General features: G+C 37.7%; 1 protein-coding gene across 1 annotated transcript; it reads right to left on the bottom strand.

Moving 5' to 3' along the window:
• Window positions 1–16,206: 16,206 nt before the first annotated feature.
• LOC149816822 (protein FEZ-like) lies at window positions 16,207–18,813 on the bottom strand. Its single transcript, XM_089986971.1, has 3 exons — window positions 18,633–18,813; window positions 17,017–17,321; window positions 16,207–16,893 (listed from the first exon to the last, which is right to left on the bottom strand). Exons 1-3 carry the CDS (start codon window positions 18,811–18,813, stop codon window positions 16,207–16,209), a joined length of 1,173 nt encoding a protein of 390 aa, XP_089843097.1.
• Between the last annotated feature and the right edge of the window lie 2,970 nt (window positions 18,814–21,783).

The raw sequence follows: 21,783 nt of genomic DNA, 5'->3' as shown, positions 1-21,783 counted from the left end.
AAATACTAATTAGCGAGGGAATTGTTCTGTCGCTATTTAGCGACGGAACAATTCCCTTGCTAATTTTGTCGCTAATTTTTTATTTAAACCATCCCATCTGAGGCACGGAATTTTCCCTCCCTCCATTTTTTCCTCCCCCCGTTTGATTTAAACTGCCCTTTCTCTGATGACGCGCAGCGCCCCCCTGAGCCGTGACACTGGCGTCGACCCTCCGAGCATCCTCCTCCTCCCGCTACCTCTCCTCCGAATCGTCCTCCTCCTCCCAGCAGTGCCCTTCATCAGTCTCCACTGCCCGTCCTGCCTTTCCCTTGCCTGAGGCCCTCCGAGCGTGACTGACGTCGGCCCCCGGACAGTCCTCCTCCTCCTGCTGCCTCTCCCTCGTGTTGTCCTCCTCCTTCCGACAGTGCCCCTCACTAGTCTCCATCGCCTGTCTCGCCTCTCCCTCGTCGGATCCTGTCTCCACTATGACCTCGAAAAGCTCACAGTCGACCGATTGATGCCGCTTCTCTACCCCCTCCCGCGCGTCCACTCCTTCGCCGACAGTTTATTTTGTGAAGTGGGCATCGAAGGTCCTCTGGCCGTCGACATGGAGCTTGTCGGTCTCCTTCCAGGGGGAGTCGTTCTCCCTCGCTCGATCGGCCGCCTGCAGCTGCTCACGTCCCTTCTCTCGCCGTGATTGGCTCACTGCGGAAGAGAGACCCAACGCTGGAACACACCGGTTCTGTGCAAAAAAATTTGCTCTCTATCGGAGAACGCGTCGATAGAGCATTTTTTTTATTTTTTTTAAAATTTAACGATGGATTAGCGACAGATCTTATGCATCGCTAATTTAAAATAGCGAAGGACTCGTGATTGATCATGTTTGTCTCTAATCCATCACAAATTAGCGACGAAAGTAGCGACGGATAATTTATGTCACTACTTAGCGTCGAAAAAATCATGATGAAAGTTATACATCGCTAATCTAACGCTAATCCATCGCTAAACCATTTAGCGATGGATTAGCGTCGGATTAGCGACAAATTTAGGTCATCGCTAATCCATAGGTTTCTTGTAGTGCAAGAAATGAACTCTATTGAAAGAAATCATACTTGGGAGTTGACTCAGCTCCCAAGAGGGCATAAATCTATTGGCGTCAAGTGGGTATATAAAACAAAGTTCAACTCAAATTGAGAAGTTGAAAAATGCAAAGCTCGGCTGGTGGTAAAAGGTTACAAGCAAAGGTATGGCATCAATTTTAATGAAATTTTTGCTCCTGTAGCTCGCCCTGAAACAATTCGTATGGTGATAGCTTTGGCTGCTAAAAAAAATGGAAGATGTATCAAATGGACGTTAAATTGGCTTTTTTGAATGGTTTTTTTGAAGAAGTGTATATTGATTAACCTCCGGGTTATGTGAAGAAGGATGAAGAAAACAAAGTGTGTCGATTGAAGAAGGCTTTATATGGGTTGAAACATGTGCCAAGGGCTTGGTATAGTCGCATTGATGGATATTTCTTGAAGAATGGTTTCAAACGGTGTCCTTTCGAGCATACTCTCTTCATCAAAGAAGGCAATCAAGGGAAGTTCTTAGTCATATGCTTATATGTTAATGATTTAATAATTACTGGCACTAGTGCAAGCATATGTGAAAATTTCAAGAAGGATATGATGCACAAATTCAAAATGACTGACATAGGGTTTATCCATTTTTTTCTGGGCATTGAAGTAAAGAAAGCCGAAGATGAAATATTCATATCTCAAAAAAGGTATTGTAAACACCCCAAATTTTCATCCTCATCCAGTGTTCATCCATTTCATGTGTCATTGCATATCATTGCATGCATTCAGCATATCATTTCATTGCATTGCATAGCATTGCATGTCATTACATCTCATTTTCGAGATCCAACACTCTTGTTTTCAAAACATTTAATCCAGATTCGAGTTTTAAAACTTTTCTTTCAAAATTCAATTTCAAAACCTGGGTTTTATCCAACATTCTACCATTTTCCAACCCCCAGGATCGTATATTTTGAAATGTTTTCTCAGAAAACAATCTGGATTCATTTTAAACTCAATTTTTAAATGATTTCAATCCTCAGATAAGACCCATTTAGGTGGTGTCGCTTCTAGATTCTTTTATTTATCAAATTTCTCAAAATTCTGAGAGTTTCAGTCCGATCAAGACTTTGTCCCACAGTCTTAGTTCAGTCAAGAGTCTGTTTTACTTCCATTTTCAGTCTTTTTCCGTTTGTTTTCAAAATTTAGGTCATTTTACAGAGTCCAGTTAATTCAGGACTCTATTTCAGAGTTTCGGTCGAGTTAGGAGTCTAACCCTGACTGAATTTTTCGATTTGTTTTACCAATTTTTGATAAAATCTTTCAAAAACTCTTTTATTTGGCTTTTAAAATCCAAAATCTCATAGTACTAAGAGTTCAGGACTCTAACCCGAAGTTCCAGTCCGCTTGAGACTCTATTTTCAAAAATCTTGAATTTCAGTTGCTGATTTCAACCCCTTTTCAAATTTATTTTCGATGTTTATTTCAAATTTTTCAAAATCTGATGTGGGTCCACTCAGTTGGCGCCACATCCAGAGGAGTTCTGACCCAATTGGAACTCTATGACATTTCAAAACTTTCAATTTCAAGTTTACTTTTGAAAATCTTTCGAAAATTCTCTCAATTTCAAGTTTTAAAATCGTTTTTGAAAATTCAAGTAGGGCCCACTCGAGGTGGCGCCACATTTGAGAAAGTCAGGGCTAGACTAGGGTTAGTCAGTGTTTTGGTTAGTATTAGAAATTTAGAAGAGTCAAAATCCACTTTGAAAATCCATTTTTTAATTTGGTTTTTAAACTATGGTTTTTAAAGGTTTTATTTAAAACTTGAAAAACAAATGTGGGCCCACACTAGGTGGTGCCACATTTGGGTTCTTTTTGGTTCAATTAGGAGTCCTAGGTTAATTAGGAAAGTCAAAAAGTCAAACCCAATTAGGAAAAATCGCCCCCCCCCCCTTTAGGAGTCCAAATTTTTCAAAACTCTCCATTTTAAACCTAATCTTTTTTATTATTTAAAGAATCCATAGGGGGGGCTATTTTTCATCTTCTTCCTTGGTGGATTCTTGGAGCTTCTCTCTCCTCTCCAGCCCTTCCTCCATTGCTGTAAGCACCAAGGTAATATTTTATAATATTTTTTAGTTTTATTCAATACTTTTTCATGTTTTAAATCAATTTTAGCCATTTGTGCCATCCCCTTCATGGATTAAACCATGGATTCAAGTTCAAGAACCTCAAGAGAGGTTCAAGAAGATGATCTAACCCTGTTTTGGTGTTTTTCAGGGATTCTAATCCGTTAGAATTGATTGTAGCATGGTTTTTCATGTTCTTAACCAATAAAACATGTGATTTACCCTTTTAATGGGTTAAATCCATGATTTTAAAGGTAAAATAAAATTCCAGCCATGGATTCCCTGTTTTTATTTATTTTTTTTACTTAGTTATGTTTATTACATGTGTTTTAACATAGAAATCAATTTCGTTTTACTGTTTACTATTTTTTATTATTGTTTTCATTAGTTAAAGCATGATTTATTAGTTTTTCCTAAATTTCTGTGTGTTTTAAACTTAGAACAGTAAAGAGCATGCTATTTCGTATTAAAATATTCACTGTAAATTCCTGAAATTTTTATATGTTGTTCAAGGATGTGTCAGTGAACTACTTTAAAAAAATAAGAGGTTTTGGAATTCGGGAACTCTGTCAGAAAAATCAGACATCAAACCGTGATTTTCAATCTATAAAATCGATATTTAAATTCAAGAGGTAACTTGCAGTTGTGTTATTTTTCTCATCCGATATCCGATTTGAGATCCGTAAAGTACTGTAGATTCATGTTGAGGTGATATATTTACTGTAAAATTTTGATAATTTTTTGTATCAGTTTAGTATTTTTACTTTGTCAGAAAATCAAATTTCAAATTTAAAACTCGTTAGGGTTTACCAAAACTCTAATCAGACTAGAGTTGCGCATAGATCCCAAACCACAGATCCGATTCATGATCTGTAAAAAGGGAGTCTTATTATTTTTCTGATCACTGTTCACTTCTAAAATATCAGATATTTTGTATTAGTACTGCTATTTATTCATGAATTCGCAATCGGAAGTGTCTGTTTTAACTCATGTTTGATTCGCAATATGTAAGTCCAGATTGCCGGAAAGGTTTCTTCCTAACCGGAGAAGATTTTTCCAATATGTAAAAAAAAAACCTCTGTTTTTATGTCTAGTTTACCTCTGTAAAAATTCAAAAATTTTCATGGAAGATTGACCCCTGATTTGGGTCTAACTCTGAAACTGGTTCGTGACATATGTTAAAAATAACATATTTTAGGGTTTTAATGCAATTTTTCAGATTAAAATAATGTCAAAAAATTATTTTTATGATTCCAATCTGATTTTAGGGTCATAACAAGTGCAGGTACCAATTTTTATGAATTTTGGAATCCGTTTGATGCCTGAATTAATCAAATTGCAAAACAGGGCACCCGCAGGATCTTGAAACACTGCCAAAATCACAATTTTTGTGATATTTCTTGATTTTCGTGCATAAGTGCATGTTTTTAGGGTTTGTTCATGTTTATAATCATTATAGGTTGTTTCATGTTTGATTTTATACTTATTTTAATCATAAATCCCAAGTTTTTACCAAAATCTATTTCAGAAAACCCTGATTTCAAGGCCATAGTCTTGCTATCAGAGGCATTTTGGTCATTTGACCTAAATTTTGAAATTCTAAATCCTAATTTTCATAATTTTAATCATTTAATATCATATTTAGTTTGATTTATCTTTATTTGAATTTCAAAACTTGCATTTTATAAAATATCTTTCTAAAAACTCTGATTTCAAGGCCATAGTCTTGCTATAAGGGGTATTTTGGTCATTTTGACCCCAATTTTGAATTTTCAAATCCTATTTCCATATTTATTCTATTTTATTTCATACTTCATTATGTTTATTTGAGGGAATCATGGAAAAAGCTTATATCTAGCAAAATCCAGTAATTTCCAAATATTACTGGATAAATCTAGAAAAGCCGACATTTCTTCACTAACAAGTTTTCTAGTTTGGCAGGGATATTGAAGACTTTACTTTCCTTTAATTTCCTGTATTTAAATTCAATTAGTGATGTAAATTGTAATTAAATTTGGAATAAGAATTTTAATTCCTGCTTAGAATAAGATGCATTGCATATAGTTTAATTCTGCAAATTTTAATATCTGATGAATGTATCATTCATGCATATTTTTATAAATTCACCATGGTCTACATGAATGGCACATGCACAAACTCTTAGGGAGTTGACAAACTCGGTGGAATTCGTATTTATGGCCATAGTCAGAATACAAATAAAACCCAGATTTGTGATCTTCGTATTAGCCACATTCAACCTACACTCTTAGGCTAACTTCAAAATACACTGCATTTCTCAAAAATAGAAAAAAAATTTCTCAATTCCTCAAAATCATATTCATTCATTTCATTCATTTTCCAATTCCAATTCCAATTCAAATTCAGAGAAATCAATTTTCTCAAAATTTCCTAAGTCTTACTCAGAAATCGATTTTCTCAAAAGCATTGAGTTTCAAAGGATGATCCAAGTCTTTCTCAAAGTTCAAATCATGATTTTTCAAGTTATATCTTCAATACCAAAGTTCAAACTTTCTCAGAATTATCTAAGTTCTCTCAGAAATTGATTTTCATAAAACTTAAAGATTCCTCAGAAATCGATTTTCAGTTTCCTTAGAAATATTCTTTCACCATGATTCACGATTTTCCAAGTGATATCTTTTCCAAGAATTTTCCAAGTATTTCAAATCTCATAAGCAAACATCATGTTTTCAAATCTGCATTTTCAGAAAATTCATAGCACATGCCTGATTCTTTGTGCATTTAGGAAATAGAACACGATTTAGACAAGTTGAGCAAAGCTAATCACACTTTTGATCCTTGTTTCAATTACCCCTGGTAAAGGCGCCAGGAACGGTTGAACGTCGTACCGACATGCGAGTCCCATTGTTCGGAATTATCCCACATTTTAAAATGGAGGCGAGTTATTTTCAAATTCTTTTTCAAAGGTCAGTTTGACTTGCAAAAGTAAAATTTTGTGATGATAACAGGTTTGGCGACCGTGATGGGACCTATCTTCGCCTGATCAATTGTGTGCTTGACTTAGTTCAAATTGTCAAAATCGTGTTCCGTGGAATGTCAGCTTTTATTTCATGATATCATGTGAACCTAGGAGCCTAGATTTACCAGCTGACATGGATTACATGTAGACTAGGCATGGTTTGGTAGGACTATATTGAGGAGAATTATTCATGCTCACATATACCTAGGTCTAATACAACACTCCTCAATTTAGGATTTGAATGCAAACAATGTATGCTTCTTCAAAAAATTTTAAAATCTCTATCTCTTTAGGTTTTAGAGCCTTCTGATTTTCCTGCATGTGCTCATGTTTTAAAAAACCACCCCACCTATGTCTACCCGGTCATCACATTGTTGGGCTCTCTTCTAGAACCATAGTTCGAGATAGAGCCTCACAAGTGGGCCACTTATTTGAGCTAACGCCCCCCTGCCACGTACCAAAGGCCATAGTCCAAAGTATATCGGCAGGTGCTCAAGGATGTTGGAAAACTTGAACCTAGAACATGAGAAATTGATTTTATGCCACATACATCGGGCCTTGGCTTGAGTATATAGGCATAGCATGATTGGACACAGATGATCTGAACCTTAGAGTTAGGATTAAGGTCCTACAACTATTTCAAAATTTGTGCATCTAGAGTCAGCTTTTGGGGAATGCTGTATGTGCATACTTGTTTGTGCATGATGTGATTGAATGTGTTGTAGTCGTCTCCTTTTATTTTCCATATTTTCATAAGTTTTTCCAAAAACACTAGACGATTTTTCAAAAATCCCTAAATTTTTACATTTGTTTCCATATACTGTCTAAAATTCCTGTTTTATTCAAACCCTGGGTGATTTTTCAAATTCTCCTCTATTTTCTTCAAAACTCCAGGTGATTTTTCATCCTTCCGTTCTTTTAGATCTCGAATTTCCTGCTTCATTTTTATCCTGCCTACAATTTTTCAAAATTCCTATATTTTTCTAAGTCTTATTCCAATTCTCCATGTTTTTCAGTCTGATGGCATCCAGTCAACTTGATTTAGTCTTTCCTGAGGGTCACATCTCCTACGAGGTGCGACAAAGTCTTCCAGAACATCGAGTGCTCAGCACCGGATCCTTCCTTCCTTGGTGGTATTATTCATGGCGCAAGAACTTCTCTCGTATGTTTTCGGACCATTTGAACGATTGTGGATTGGAACTGACATCCGCGGTGGGAAAACAGACAATCAACGACAATTTGATCCACGCACTGGCAGAGCGGTGGAATCCAAGCACTAGTACCTTCTGGTTCCCATGGGGAGAAATGACTTTGTTGATGAATGAGTTTTCAGAAATTATGGGATTGCCCGAGCCAGCTGGTCAGCCTGAAGATCCACTGGAGAAACATTTCTTAATCAATGTCAAAGGTCTGGATCCCCGAGACGCTTTAGCTCGCATGACAGGACACAAGTCTTGGCCATTGATCGAGGAGAATAAAAATGAGTATGTAAACCTCCTCGAGATCTACAGGCAATATGGGGCATTTGTAGAAGTCAATTCCTTATCTCGAACAGCTCGAGAGAGAATCCAGCATGCGATGGTCTTATGCACTGTGGGATTAGCTCTTTTTTCAGATGGACGGAATTACATGGATATCAGGATAGTTCAACTTTTGCGAAGGTGGGGAAGTCGACAGACCATTCGCTTCTCTATAGCCATGGCCGCACTCGCTTTTCTATACCGAGGGTTGACCCATTTCACACTCGGAGAATCAATTCTAGTCGAAGGATGCACCTATGCATTGCAATCTTGGTTCCTCCGACATGTGCCAGCTCGAGTCAGTTCATTCAGATACAATAGTGAAAAGCTTCTGCCAGTTGTGCGATACCGATTCTTGATCGATAACCTTCAGGAGGAAGAAGTCGTATGAGACTACCTTGATCATCAGGAATCACCTCCCAGATATACTTATGCATACAACAAACAATTCAAGCTACTTGGCCCATTCTTCTGCGCATATTATCATCTAGAGCGGTGTGTCATGTAGTTCTCTTATAGACAAGCGCGTAGAAATTCGTCTACTATCAGGGATCTTGTCAGAATTCGATCTCACATCAGATCAGTGGTCCAGAGCATACCATTTTGTCAGACATGGCTGGGATTCTTTTGTTACTCTCACTATTTTTCCTGGTCCTTGAGTGTCCTCTTATTATCAGGAGTGGTGGAAAATTGGCTGTCCCCCTCCCCTTTGTCAAGTGTATTATTAATAAAACCATGTTTTTCCTTCAATAAAATTCCTTTAATTTTCATCCTATCTTGGTTTGACAACCTCGCCTAGGTAACAAGGCATATTTTCAATTGTTTATTTTGTAAAGAATATCAGCGTAATTGTCGTGACTCCAATGATGACTCAGTTTCTAGTAATTGAACATCCTTCAAATTGTCTACCAGATATTCAGCAAATATTCCCTACTCAAAACATTTTCAATAGTTAATCCTCAGTTTTGCCCTACAGAGAGCATTCGTGACACTCAATGGTTCAGACAAGGTCCGGAAAGAAAACTGCATCAGTTGAAGGAATCACATATTCAACAGCTTCGGACGAAGAAATGGACTCACCCCGATCAGCCAGAAATCAAGGGCAACAGGTAGAGAGTGACAATGATCCTCAAATGTATGCCATATTAACAAAGATGATGACCAAAATGCTGACAAAACAAGCTAAAGCTAGTGCTGAGCAGACTCAGATCAAGTAGAAGGATAGGGGTCATACAACCAAGAATGTGAAAATCATTAAAAAGCAAAATCGCCATGAGGAAATGTCGGATGAATCAGAATCAGCAGATGATACTGATAAAGAGTATGAAACCGAACAAGAATTTAAAAAGTCGACTCAGGGGCAGGGGTCGGCTTATAAGTCCAGGAATCAATCTGTCGATGACCCTACTCAATCACAACTCAAAGACATGATGAAAATGGTCAAAGACCTTTAAGCTCGTGACAAAGGAAAAATGGTCTTTACAAGCGAAGACTTTTATGATGGACTAGATGGGGATGATGATCTTGATAATCTCCCTAAGAAATTTATCAAGTTTGATGGTTCAGGCGATCCAAAAGCACATCCCGCCCTATTTTTCGCAGAATGTTCCAGGTTCAAGAGGAATAATCCTACCTTATTTTTCTGCTTCCCTCACAGTTTGGAGGGTATCACAACAAAGTGGTATTCAAAACATATTAACCCCATAGAGCTGAAAGAGTTTGATAAAGTGGTCAATTTATTTATTGAGCGCTTTCTATTCAATGCTGAAGCACTCCCGACTCTCAGTCATCTCTGCAGTCTGAAGCAGAAGGAAAACGAGAAAGCCAGGGATTTCATTCATAGGTGGAGAACCGCTTGCAACAAGATGCGTGAGTCGATAGCAGAGGGACACACACTATCTTTAATCCTGAGCAACTTCTCGCAACCCCTGAGGGGGTTAATTTCTACGTCTCCATCGAAGAGCTTCATAGAATTAACAAAGCGAGCCAAATGGCTCGAGTTGAGTATGGAGAACGGGTCTTATGAAGGTTTCATGTTTACTAAGAATAACAGTCAACAGGGTTCAAAGAAGAAAACCCATTTTACCTACTCTACCAGCAACAGCAAGAATCAGAATAAAGGAAATGGAAAAAATCACAGTTGTGGTTTAGGAGGGTCAAATCCCAACAAAAGTGATCAGAAAGGCAAGTCGATGCCTCAATATGATAGACAATCACAATAAACTCTCGAGCAGAGGTCAAGACCACAAGAAAAGCCGAAGCGGGAAGGATGGAGTTATAACCGCAAGTTTACTCCCCTAGACCAGTCCCTCGAGACAGTGCTAGAATATATGCTCGGCAGTGACATGATTAAGCTTCCAAGGGTAGCTGACCCACCAGTGGTTATGGGAAAAATGAAGGATAGATTCTGCAAGTTCCACCGAACTGTGGGACATGATACCGAGAACTGTTTCATTCTCAAAAATATCATCCAAGATTATATTGATAAAAATTTGCTAGTAGAAGGTGCCAAAGATGAGAAAATGAGAATTCTAAATCAGCCTTTCTTCTATCACTCAACAACAATGATATTTGATTATCCTTTTCAACCACAAGATCATATCCAGCCATGCCCTAACAGCGATATCAAGGTACAACATCAGGTACTAGTATTGCATAAGGCCCAGTCAAGTTCTCAGAAGATGGACCTCGTTTCAGCTCTCAGTAAGCTGAAAGTCTCAAAAGAGCCCGCTGGGGTATCTCCAGAGGTAGCCAAGAGAGTGTCGTGGTTTCCCAAGAGCTTTATCAAGTCTGCTTCAGAAAAAGGGAAAACATCATAATAAAAGGTCGATATAGTGCAAAGACCAATCACTGCCCTATCCAATATCTCGATTCTTGAGTTGGCGCGTGCCTCTCCCAAGCAGCAGCAAGTCCTGGATGATTTATTGCGGAAAATCAAGGTCAAGCCAGGCACCACGCCTGAAGACATGGCTCAGATCGTTAATCAGGCCATGACCAATGCTCCCATAACTTTCTCAGATGAGGATCTGCCAAAGCCTCACGCATTTTATAATAATGCTTTGTACATTGTAGTGCGAACCCGGGGAATGACTGTACCCCACGTGCTTATAGACAGAGGCAGTAGCCTCAACATTTGTCCTGAAATGACTGCCAAGGCTCTGGGTATAAAAGAAGAAGAATACACACCGGATCCGATTACCATTTATGGATTTGACAATCACGGACAGACAACAAAGGGAAAGATCTTCTTAGAAATATTTATCAACTACTCTGTTCATACAGTGCTTTTCCACGTCGTTAATGTGCCGCCAACGTATAATCTTCTACTGAGGAGAACATGGATTCATAATGCCAACGTCGTACCATCCACTCTACATCAGTGCATCAAGTGGTCCAAAGGCAGCATGATAACTACTGTTTTGGGGGAAGATCCAGAAGAGAGGCTACCTCAGCCTATGATCCCTAAACCAACTTGTACTGCCGACATCCCCAGCATCAGGAAAAGTGAAGAAGTTGTTCTCAGTGAAAGCCTTGAAATGCTAAAGTTAGAAGCAGCATCCGAGATAAACCACACAGCAACGATGGTCCAATGGCAAGGACCACATTTCTTTAAGATTGGAGGACGTCTTGATTACAGTACTTTCAAAGACCATCCTCTTTTCCCGCAGTTTATAAGAACCAAGAAAGGGTTTGACCTGTTACTGAAGCATGGTTATCAGCCTTTCAAAGGCTTGGGCAAGAACGAAGATGGCTGACTAGAGCCAGTGATCCCTGATCATCATCCGCGTGGAGCAGGACTGGGATTCATGGGCCAAAGATCTCACAAAGATACTGTCTTCATTAAGGGAATTCATTAAAATTTTCTACTATCTGTCTTTCTCCATTTCATTCATTTGATTTTCGTAGTTTGTAGGGACAATGTCCTATTTCAGTTCGTTTTAAATGTCTTCATCTCATTTTAAGTCTTCAATAAAGCTATCATTTTTCTTGTCTATTTGGATGTCATCTTTTTCTTATTCCTCTGCAGTTTGTCCTCAAAATTTGTTGTTCTTATCTTTTTCATTTCATGTAATTTATGCCACAATGAATGAACTTTTTCTAAAAAGCTATTCCTTTTCAAAATTTCAGAATGTCTTCCCAACCGATAAAAAGATTAGTCATCAATTCTTCAATCACATCGAAACCTGCAAAGATTTATCGGGTCCGGGCAAGAGCAGAGGACAGTAAGGTCACAAAGCAGTCATAAGAAATGGCAGAATTTGATTCGTCGCTTTCAAAGTTGCCAGAATTTGCAGCGATTCAGAAACAAGATGAACCATCGACCCTAGTCCAGGATCCGACTGAGGACATCAATATTGGTTCAGAAGACAGTCCGAAAATTCTCAAGATTTGCACCAGCCTAAGTACAGATGAGATGGAAAGGCTCATTGAATTTCTCAAGCAGTACCAAGAAGTATTCATATGGACTTATGAGGATATGCCAAGTTTAGATCCTAAATTGGTGGAACATCGACTCGTTCTGAAGCCTGATGTGAAACCAGTTAAGCAGAAGTTAAGGAAAATGGATCCTCGAATCGAGCAACAGGTCAAGGAAGGACTTGAGGATTTGCTTACAGCTGGATTCATCCAAGCAATAGATTATCCGGATTGGTTGGCGAATATCGTTGTAGTCCCCAAGAAGAATGGCAAAGTGTGAATTTGTATTGACTTCCGCGATCTCAATAAAGTCACTCCAAAAGATGATTATCCGCTCCCGAATATCGATCTCTTGGTTGATAGCACGACTGGGCACATCATGTTCTCCTTCATGGACGGATACTCCGGATATAATCAGATCAAGTTGGCCGCTCGTGACCAATCCAAAACATCCTTCATTACGCCATGGGGCACTTTCTGTTATACAGTCATGCCGTTTGGACTCAAGAATGCTGGGGCAACCTATCAGCGAGCAATGATTTAAATTCAATTAGTGATGTAAATTGTAATTAAATTTGGAATAAGAATTTCAATTTGTGCTTAGAATAAGATGCATTGCATATAGTTTAATTCTGCAAATTTTAATATCTGATGAATGTATCATTCATGCATATTTTTATAAATTCACCATAGTCTACACGAATGACACGTGCACAAGCTCTTAGGGAGTTGACAAACTCGGTGGAATTCGTATTTATGGCCATAGTCAGAATACGAATAAAACCCAGATTTGTGATCTTCGTATTAGCCACATTCAGCCTACACTCTTAGGCTAACTTCAAAATGCACTGCATTTCTCAAAAATACAAAAAGATTTTCTCAATTCCTCAAAATCATATTCATTCATTTCATTTATTTGCCAATTCCAATTCCAATTCCAATTCCAATTCAGAGAAATCGATTTTCTCAAAATTTCCTAAGTCTTACTCAGAAATAAATTTTCTCAAAAGCATTGAGTTTCAAAGGATGATCCAAGTCTTTTTCAAAGTTCAAATCATGATTTTCCAAGTTATATCTTCAATACCAAAGTTTAAACTTTCTCAGAATTATCTAAGTTCTCTCAGAAATTGATTTTCATAAAACTTCAAGATTCCCCAGAAATCGATTTTCATTTTCCTTAGAAATAATCTTTCACCATGATTCACGATTTTCCAAGTGATATCTTTTCCAAGAATTTTCCAAGTATTTCAAATCTCAGAAGCAAACATCATGTTTTCAAATCTGCATTTTCAGAAAATGCATAGCACATGCCTGATTCTTTGTGCATTTAGGAAATAAAACACGATTTAGACAAATCGATCAAAGCTAATCACACTTTTGATCCTTGGTTCAATTACCTCTAGTAAAGGCGTCAGGAACGGTTGAACCTCGTACCGACAGACGAGTCCCATTCTTCGGAATTATCCCGCATTTTAAAACGGAGACGAGTTATTTTCAAAATCTTTTTCAAAGATCAGTTTGACTTGCGAAAGTAAAATTTTGCGATGATAACAGGTATGCTGAAAATATATTGAAGAAGTTCAGAATGGAAGGTGCTACATCTCTTAATACTCCTATGGAAGTTAGATTGAAACTTAGCAAAAATGATGGTGAGAGAAAAATCAATGCAACTCTCTATAGAAGCCTTGTTGGTAGTCTTATGTACTTGACTACTACAAGACCTGATCTTATATTTGTTGTCACCATGATTAGCAGATTTATGAAATCTCCTTCTAATACTTATTGGGACATAGGCAAAAGAATTTTGAGATATGCGCGTGGCACTATCAATTATGGAATTCATTATAAATGTGTCGAAAATTCAAAATTGGTGGGTTTTTGTGATAGTGATTGGGGTGGAAATAGAGATGATAGTAAAAGCACTTCAGGTTTCATTTTTTACATTAGCTCAGGTGCAATCTTGTGGGCATCGAAGAAGCAAGATGTTGTTGCTCTCTCCACAACCGAAGCTGAGTATATTTCATTGGCTCTTTCTAGTTGTCAAGCTCTCTAGCTAAGGTGGATTCTTCATGAGCTAAAGCATCCTCAATGGGAAAACACTCCTTTGTTTTGTGACAATAGTTTAGCCATAGTACTCACCAAAAATCCAGTTTTTCATGGCAAAAACAAGCATATTCGAATCAAGTATCATTTCATTAGAGACTTGGTCAAAGATGGAGATGTCAATGTCAAGTTTTGCAAGACTCAAGACCAAGTGACTGATATCTTTACAAAAGCATTAAAGAATGAAACTTTCAATAAATTGAGAGAGAAATTAGGTGTCGTTATAGCCTAGCTTAAGAAGGGTTGTTGGAATTATAAGCTAGACTCTTCGTATTCCTCCTTCATTTTTGGAAAACTCGTTTTACATTAAGGTTTGTTGAAATTATAAGCTTGACTCTTCGTATTCCTCCTTTATTTTGGAAATTTGTTTTACATTAAGGTTATTTGCAGTTTTCTATATAAACTCTTTGGGTTCCTCTCTCATTTAATTTTTTTCCTTGAAAATGTAATAGTCTTTTAGTTTTTTTATGGTAAGAATTTACTATGTAATTAAATTCTGGTTGGGCTTGAATGTTATATATATAGCAACCATGTATCATCATTTTGATAAGTCATCAGAATGTATTGAAGCCTTTTGTAGCCTTCTCCTTCTCTTGCACCATTTCTGTATGTTTTTCATTCTAGTGAACAATCTTCTTCTTTAGTTTGTTATTTTATTTTTAACAAAACTCAACAAACGTTGACAAATTTTTGGCAGCAGTCACGGTGGTGATAAAACTCTCAAAATAGACAGGTAGGCCATTAGTATCTAAATCATTATCTTTTATAATTTGCTCACCTAGTGTCCACAAGGAATTGACAAGGATTGAGGTAGTCTGGCATATCTTCTCCCCCTCTCTTCACGTTTCTTAATTGATCCTTCAGTTGAAGAATGCGTAGAGATGATTGAGAGGCGTGTGAACGCTCTAAGACAACACATGCATCACAAGCACTGGGGTATTCTAATAATCTGGCTTAAAATCGATTCAGACAATGTTGCTTTGATCCAACACAAAGAAAAGTTGGTCTCCACGATGCCTTGACTGATACTCAGGATTAATGGAGGCAGCTTCATCTTTTCCATTGTCCAAATGCATCTTTGAAGTCGGATACGAACCACCAACAAATTTGAATAAGTCTTGGTTGCTCATGAGGGACTGGATTTGAGACCGCAAAGTCAGTAGTTGTTTCTATAGAGTTTGATAGGAACCAAGCTGGGAAAAGTATTACATTGAGTGATAGGATTGTGACTATGATCCTGAGGAAGTCAACGACATGTTTGGCTGGGACTCCATTAATGACAGCAGACCACGAGCAGCAGCACGAACAAGGTGATGGCAAACATGACCAGAAGACGAGAATCATGTCCAACACAAAGGGACGATAAACAAACAAGGGTGAATCCTTATTATGGCTCTGATACCGCAATATGATGCAAGAACACACAAATGCAAAATATAACGTGGTTCAGCTACTAGATAGAACCTACGTCCACGATCTCCAAGCCTCACTTCTCTCTTCTATTCAATATCCTCAAAAGGAATGCAGCCCAAGGATAAATACAAGAAGAAGACGACAAGGAAACTTCCTAAAGTAGTCTCCAACAATCACGTAGGGTAATCTCCAACGTTTTTCTTAGGTAATCTCCGCTATTTTTAGCTGATTGATATTTCCTCTAAAGATTGGGATAATTCTTTCCACATTTTTTCTCATTTTGCTGGATCTCGATCAACATCCACAACTCTTTTCTTAACACAAACACACAGAGAGTCTGCTTTGTACTATGCATGTGTTCTCTGCTGCTGCATTTTCCTGTTAGCATAAACTTCTTGTATCTATCAGACATGCACTAAAGCCTCATAAAAACTTTAAAAACTACATGCACAACAATCTTTTGCATCTTGTGCTGTTTCATTGGCCTTGTACGTATAGATATACATGAATTAATTGATACATGGTGGTGTCACTGTATCTTTCGCCCGCTTTTTTGCTGCAGAAGGAAAACATATTGCAAGATATTGCTTCCTACCAAATAGAAGTCCTGTTTGTTGAATAAGTTGTGGGCATCTCACTTGGACATGTTCCGGGAGAATCCCACGATAAATTTGATTTCCATGCATCCAAATTACTCGGCTGCAGATTGAATGTGAAGCCTGCTGCTGCTCTAGTTATTGTTGCCAATTGACTAAGTCCCACACAGTCACTCTGGGGATTCCTCAAGCATGTCTCATCTTCTCCATTCTGCTGTTGCAGATTTCCAGTAAAACTGATACCATGATGTTGTTGCTGTCCAAAGTCGATACTCGGGGCCGCCTTGTTGACATCGCCGATTATGCCTGGAGAAAGGTTCATAAGCATATCGAGCGGTGAGAAGACATAATTGACAGGTGCCTCTGTAAATGGAATCGAAAATGGAGCAGCGGACGGTTTGCAAGCTTGTGACATTGGTCTGTTGTAGGCTGGTAAAGATAGAGATGAGAACCCCTGATCAGCAGAAGTTTGCAACTCATTATTGCTGCAAACTTGGATTCTTAACCCGGATTCAGTGGTGCAAGAGATGTTCTCTGAAGTAAATTGGCTGGAGCTTACATCATGCAGGAATACATCAGAATCAATGTTGGTTTTAAGTGGTGGGGACGCCCAAGAGCGAGTGAGTGCTCTCTGAGCCATGGGATTGTTTTTCTTGAAGATCCTACAGATTGCCCACGAGTCCTGAAAACCCCAAGAAAATTAAGAAGCATAATTTTAAGTCATGAGTGTATTAATTACATGTCTGTTTATATGTAAGGTAAAGCACAGATGCATGCATGAGACTGGTTACTTATGATGGCTCACATTTGGTGGGATGTTTTTGTCCAGAGGCTTCTTAGTTGTGCAGCTTGAGTCGGTGAGAGAAGGCAGCCTGAACTCATGCATCATCCAATCTGTTTTGATCCCTTTGGCAGCCCTGCCTCTGTAGAACACGAGTGACTTCTTGAGTCCAATGCACTTGGTTCCTTCAGAGGAGTAGATGGGCCTGTCTGTTCCTGTTGCTTTCCAGAAGCCTGCTCCTGTGACTCTGTTCGGCCGCGCACTGTTCCGATACTTTCTGTCCCTCGGACAGTAGAAATACCACTCTTTCTCGCCCATGGTCGCCAACTCTTCTTTCATGCACAGATGACAAAAATAGAAGACAATGAACAACCCGATTAGATTTGCACTAGGGACCAAACCAAGTGAAGAGAATAAAAGAAATCATATCCTTCGTGTTAGCTATGATTAGATTTTCATCCCATAACATGGTTCATTACGTTTCAGTTTTTATTTGTCCTTAAAAAGACGGCAGAAATGAGTACAGTTATCGAGTATCATAGCCGAAAATATATTTTCATGCAACATCATTCAAATTTGCAAAAAGACGGGCCATGCAAGCTAAAGGTCTTGTGAATAATATATGGGAAAAACCGCCAAAATTGCAAAAGCAGGTAAATATACCAAAGAAAAATAAAGTTTATACGTTCTTTAGCACGTTCTTGATGATAACAACAGGACTTTTTATACTTTGTGAGCATTTTTTGGCGGCTGATTTGGATTCAGAAGAATAACAGAATCTTCAGAGAGACTTATTTGGATTCAAATGCAATTGCTAAGGCTGCCCAACGTGAACTTCTCATCCGGATTCGCTTTAAGTGGCCTAACAAGGACTTTCAATGGTTATCTAACTTTAATCTCATGTAAAATCTGAATTTTTCTTCCTTAGTGATTTCTCATCACATAGGATTTTGATGTAATACTTTCCATCTTGATTATTTAATAAATATTTTTTTCTTCAAAAAAAAAACAACAACAGGGACTCTTATTACAAAAAAAAGAAAGAAAAAAAAATACCTTTTATATTCACACACACAGAGAGAGAATAACAACATTATTGGCAGCATAAAGTTTAACATATTTAACAAAGTAGAGATTAAAAGACGTAAGTCAAAACTTTCTAAATAGCGGTAAAACTAGAGGAGACTTTTAGCTACATTTAGATGTGTTTCCCTCACCAAGGTCGATGGTATCAACTTCTACACTGGTAAAAGCATCATTGCATCACCAGCATCTTCTTTTTTTTTAGGCTAAACAAGCTCATTGATTCCTTTTCCTTTTTTCTTTAATATGCTAAACAAGCTCATTTCTTAAATATGAATTCCAACAGAAGTAGGGGAGAGATACGAAAAAAGTAAAAAGATAATAATATTGAATAAGATCCTTCTTTGACAAAACATATATCTAGCAAGCTAAAGCTTCAACCAGGAAAATAAAGTGATCAAGGGTGCAAGTCTCTACACGGTAAGCTAGCATATTAATTATTCACAACTTTGGTTCAGCAGCTTATTTATTAGAATAACGAATGGTCGTAGAAAAGTAGAAGCATGTTCAGATAAAGAATAGAAAGGGGAGGTGAAGGGAAGAAGCATCAGACTTACTTGAAAGATCCCATGGATCATACTTGTATATATCCAGCTGCTTGATGAGCTCGATAGAGAGAGGCTTCTGCTGTATCTTCCTTTTGAGGTAGAACCCTACGAGCTCTTCATCTGTTGGATGGAACCTAAAGCCAGGCAACATGAATTCGTCCACCTTATCTGTCTCATTCTTGATGTCCATACCTTCTTTAGAAAAAGTTTTTCTTTGTTTCAAGCGATCTTCTCTAGCTAACTTCTCAACCCTTGATAACAGTCTGCTTTCTACCCTCTCAAAGTGTTTCAGTTCATACTAATATTACTTACCAATTAAGTCGCAGAGAAGATTAACTCTTGTTGCGATCTTAATTTATTCAAATTTCGAACATGATGGAAGCAGCTGTCTTGTTGAGAAGACAATAGATGAACTAGCTAGAGCCGATACTACACTTGATCTTAGCTAAAAGAACGAGAAAGGTATAATGAACTAGCTAGAGATCGACCTCTTCAACAACTTCATTGGACAATGACTTAATTTGCTGTGTTCAATGGCATTATATGCTTCCTCTTTAAGGAGGCTAGCCTGGCGCCGAGTCTTAGGCCGATTTTTTGGGGAGGCTGGTAATGGAAGCAAGCTCTCTCACACCACAGACACACACACGCACCCTCACCCAAGTACACAAGCTATAAACAACTACCAAGAAGCCCCCAGGTCAGACTGTGAATTTCAATGCAGCTGTTGTTGAAATCAGATGCTTCTTAAATACAATGAGGAGGATCTCAAGAGGCTTCAAATTCAGCAGCCCCTTTTGGGGATGTTCAAATCATTTTGCTTTCACACTGATCATGCTCTCTGGGTTTCCTCATTATCCTCTTCCAAACCAAGACATGGAAAGATTCAAAGTGAATTCTTTTTGGTGTTATTTGATATATACAAGAGTTATTTAGTTCACTTCCTTTTTTATAATACATGCATTTTTTTTATTCATCTTCCAATAAAAAAGCCCAAATCTCCACTCGAATAAGCCTTGCTCATCTTTTTTGCTATATTCTTTTTTCTGTGTCATCCTTTATTGTATTTTTATACTCCTGATCCAAAAGCACTCACTGCAACTTGTGCGTTCTTATTCTCATTCCCTTAACAATGGTATTGCATATCCTTTGGTGTCAGGGATATTTCAACCTTCTTGGGATCTTAGGAAGATTCCTATAAACTCAAAATTCTCAAAAGATAACTAAGAAAAACAAGAAAATCTAGAGGCCATTGGCGTTTTTTGTTAGCCCTCATATAAGCAATAAGGAAATTTTATTTTAGAGTACAACCTTTTGCCTGATATTCCGAAAAGGGGCCATTTTCTGAAAAGGCATTCCAGAACTTTACTAACTTTCACTGTAGCTGTTAAATAGGCACCTTAGTCCGAGTAACTCATGCTGACGATGAGTTATACATAATAAACTTGCTAAACTATTCCTTTTGCATAATTATAAAATAAGTCTAACCAAACCTTTTCAACCAAATTAGGTTAAAATAATATTTTATACGGATCTCAACCTTGACATTAACTTCGGGTCAACACTTTTGGCAGTTTCAATGAAAACTTGAGTCTTGAAATGCCTTTTTGAAAAACATGGACTCTTTATAAAATATCAGGTAAAAGGTGGCAGTTTGTGACATTCATCTATGGGCAAATATTTGGTATTTAATAAAGGTAGCTACAAATAATAGGTGTAAAGCTGTATAGACTCACATCTGACTATATAGATGCATTCAACACGATTTGTTTACTTAAGGGTTGGACCTTATATTGTACTTCTCTGACATTCTAATACACTTTTTTGAAATGTAAATTTTTGGTATGCTGTGGGTTTTTTTTATTTTTGAACTCCTCGAAAAACTTATTTTATCACAATTACATAATTCAAAACCCATTCTCTACTAGACAAGCCATCTGCATCACATTGTGATCTATAAAAGATTTTAAAAATAAATAAATTGATAGGTACTCACTAGTTCCATGTCTTCATTAATTAGTGCCAAATATTTATCATTCATCTATAGGATGTGAGCGTGGGATATTCATTAGCTGTACGAAATTTTATTCCATGACTGGACATAATACAAAACCCAATGTTCAAAATAAAATAAAATAGTCATGGACAAATTTTAATAGGCAGTTTCTAGATTCGTTCATGTCTAAGGAATGAAATGAACTAAAGCAAGAGGAAGTGATAATCTTTCGTCTTCAATGAATATCACGCTATTAAAGACGAATTACAAAGCAAACTACAATATAATAGTTATAACCAAATAGGCATTTTCCTAGATACGTTCAAGAACAAGGAATGAAATGGTCTAAATCAAGAAAAGGTATGAAAAATTGGACTCACTGAAAAGCATGGGTGAACCTAGCTAGATTTTCCACAATCAAGATTTTAATATATATATATATATATATATATATATATATATATATATATGAATTAAAAAGAGGGCATAAAAGGAATGCATAAGTGGGTCAAGTCACCACCCTTGGTAACTTCCATTAATTTGTTAATGCTAAGTTTACCAAGCATGTCTGCTATATAGAGAACACTAGAATTAACCCTTCATAAATTACAGTGGCTCACAGTCAAAATTTCCACTCGGGACACCAAACTAGCATGCCTCCCAAAATTGAGCCCTCGTTAGGACCATCTCTTGTCTCTTCTCCCTGACCTTGGGCTTGCCCCCTCCAAGCGTGCAACTTAAGTTTATAAATTTTGTTTGTTGGGAAAACAAAAGAGAGGGAGAATAGAAAGAGTCCAACTCTTCAAACCCAAGTTTCCTTCCCTTGTGTTCCATTTTCTAGGGTTATCTCAACTCCTAAAACGATGCATGTTCCCAACGTGCGCGCGCACGCGCGCACACACACACACACACACATAGTGGTGATCATGCCCTCTTGCAATTATCACCCCCACAGAATTGGCCAGTCAAAGACACCAAAGTGACAGTTTTGGACTTTGACCTGAAGGCAACCATCAATCACTACCTATAAGTGGAAACGACATGAGTGAATGGTTTGAATTTGGACATCAACAATGGACTTGGACTTGGACTTGGACTTGAGGAAGGTTGCCTAGCATTGTTTGTCTCCAACTCCTTAAATCATAGTTAGTCATGCAAATTGGAACA

This window comes from Nuphar pumila, chromosome 14 (genome assembly GCF_984573655.1).
Source record: "Nuphar pumila chromosome 14, dmNupPumi1.hap1.1, whole genome shotgun sequence".
NCBI classification, from domain to species: domain Eukaryota; kingdom Viridiplantae; phylum Streptophyta; class Magnoliopsida; order Nymphaeales; family Nymphaeaceae; genus Nuphar; species Nuphar pumila.
Note: the sequence above shows the minus strand (reverse complement) of the source record. Positions and strands in the feature narration are given on the sequence as shown.

What these genes read in the sequence shown, in the direction of transcription:
- LOC149816822 (XM_089986971.1), bottom strand. Translation starts at nt 18,813, where the DNA reads ATGGACATCAAGAATGAGACAGATAAGGTGGACGAATTCATGTTGCCT. An exon ending in TGATCCATGGGATCTTTCAA is followed by an intron (nt 17,322 to 18,632) that starts GTAAGTCTGATG and finishes GCATGAAAGAAG; the next exon opens with AGTTGGCGACCATGGGCGAG. An exon ending in ACAAAAACATCCCACCAAAT is followed by an intron (nt 16,894 to 17,016) that starts GTGAGCCATCAT and finishes TGGGGTTTTCAG; the next exon opens with GACTCGTGGGCAATCTGTAG.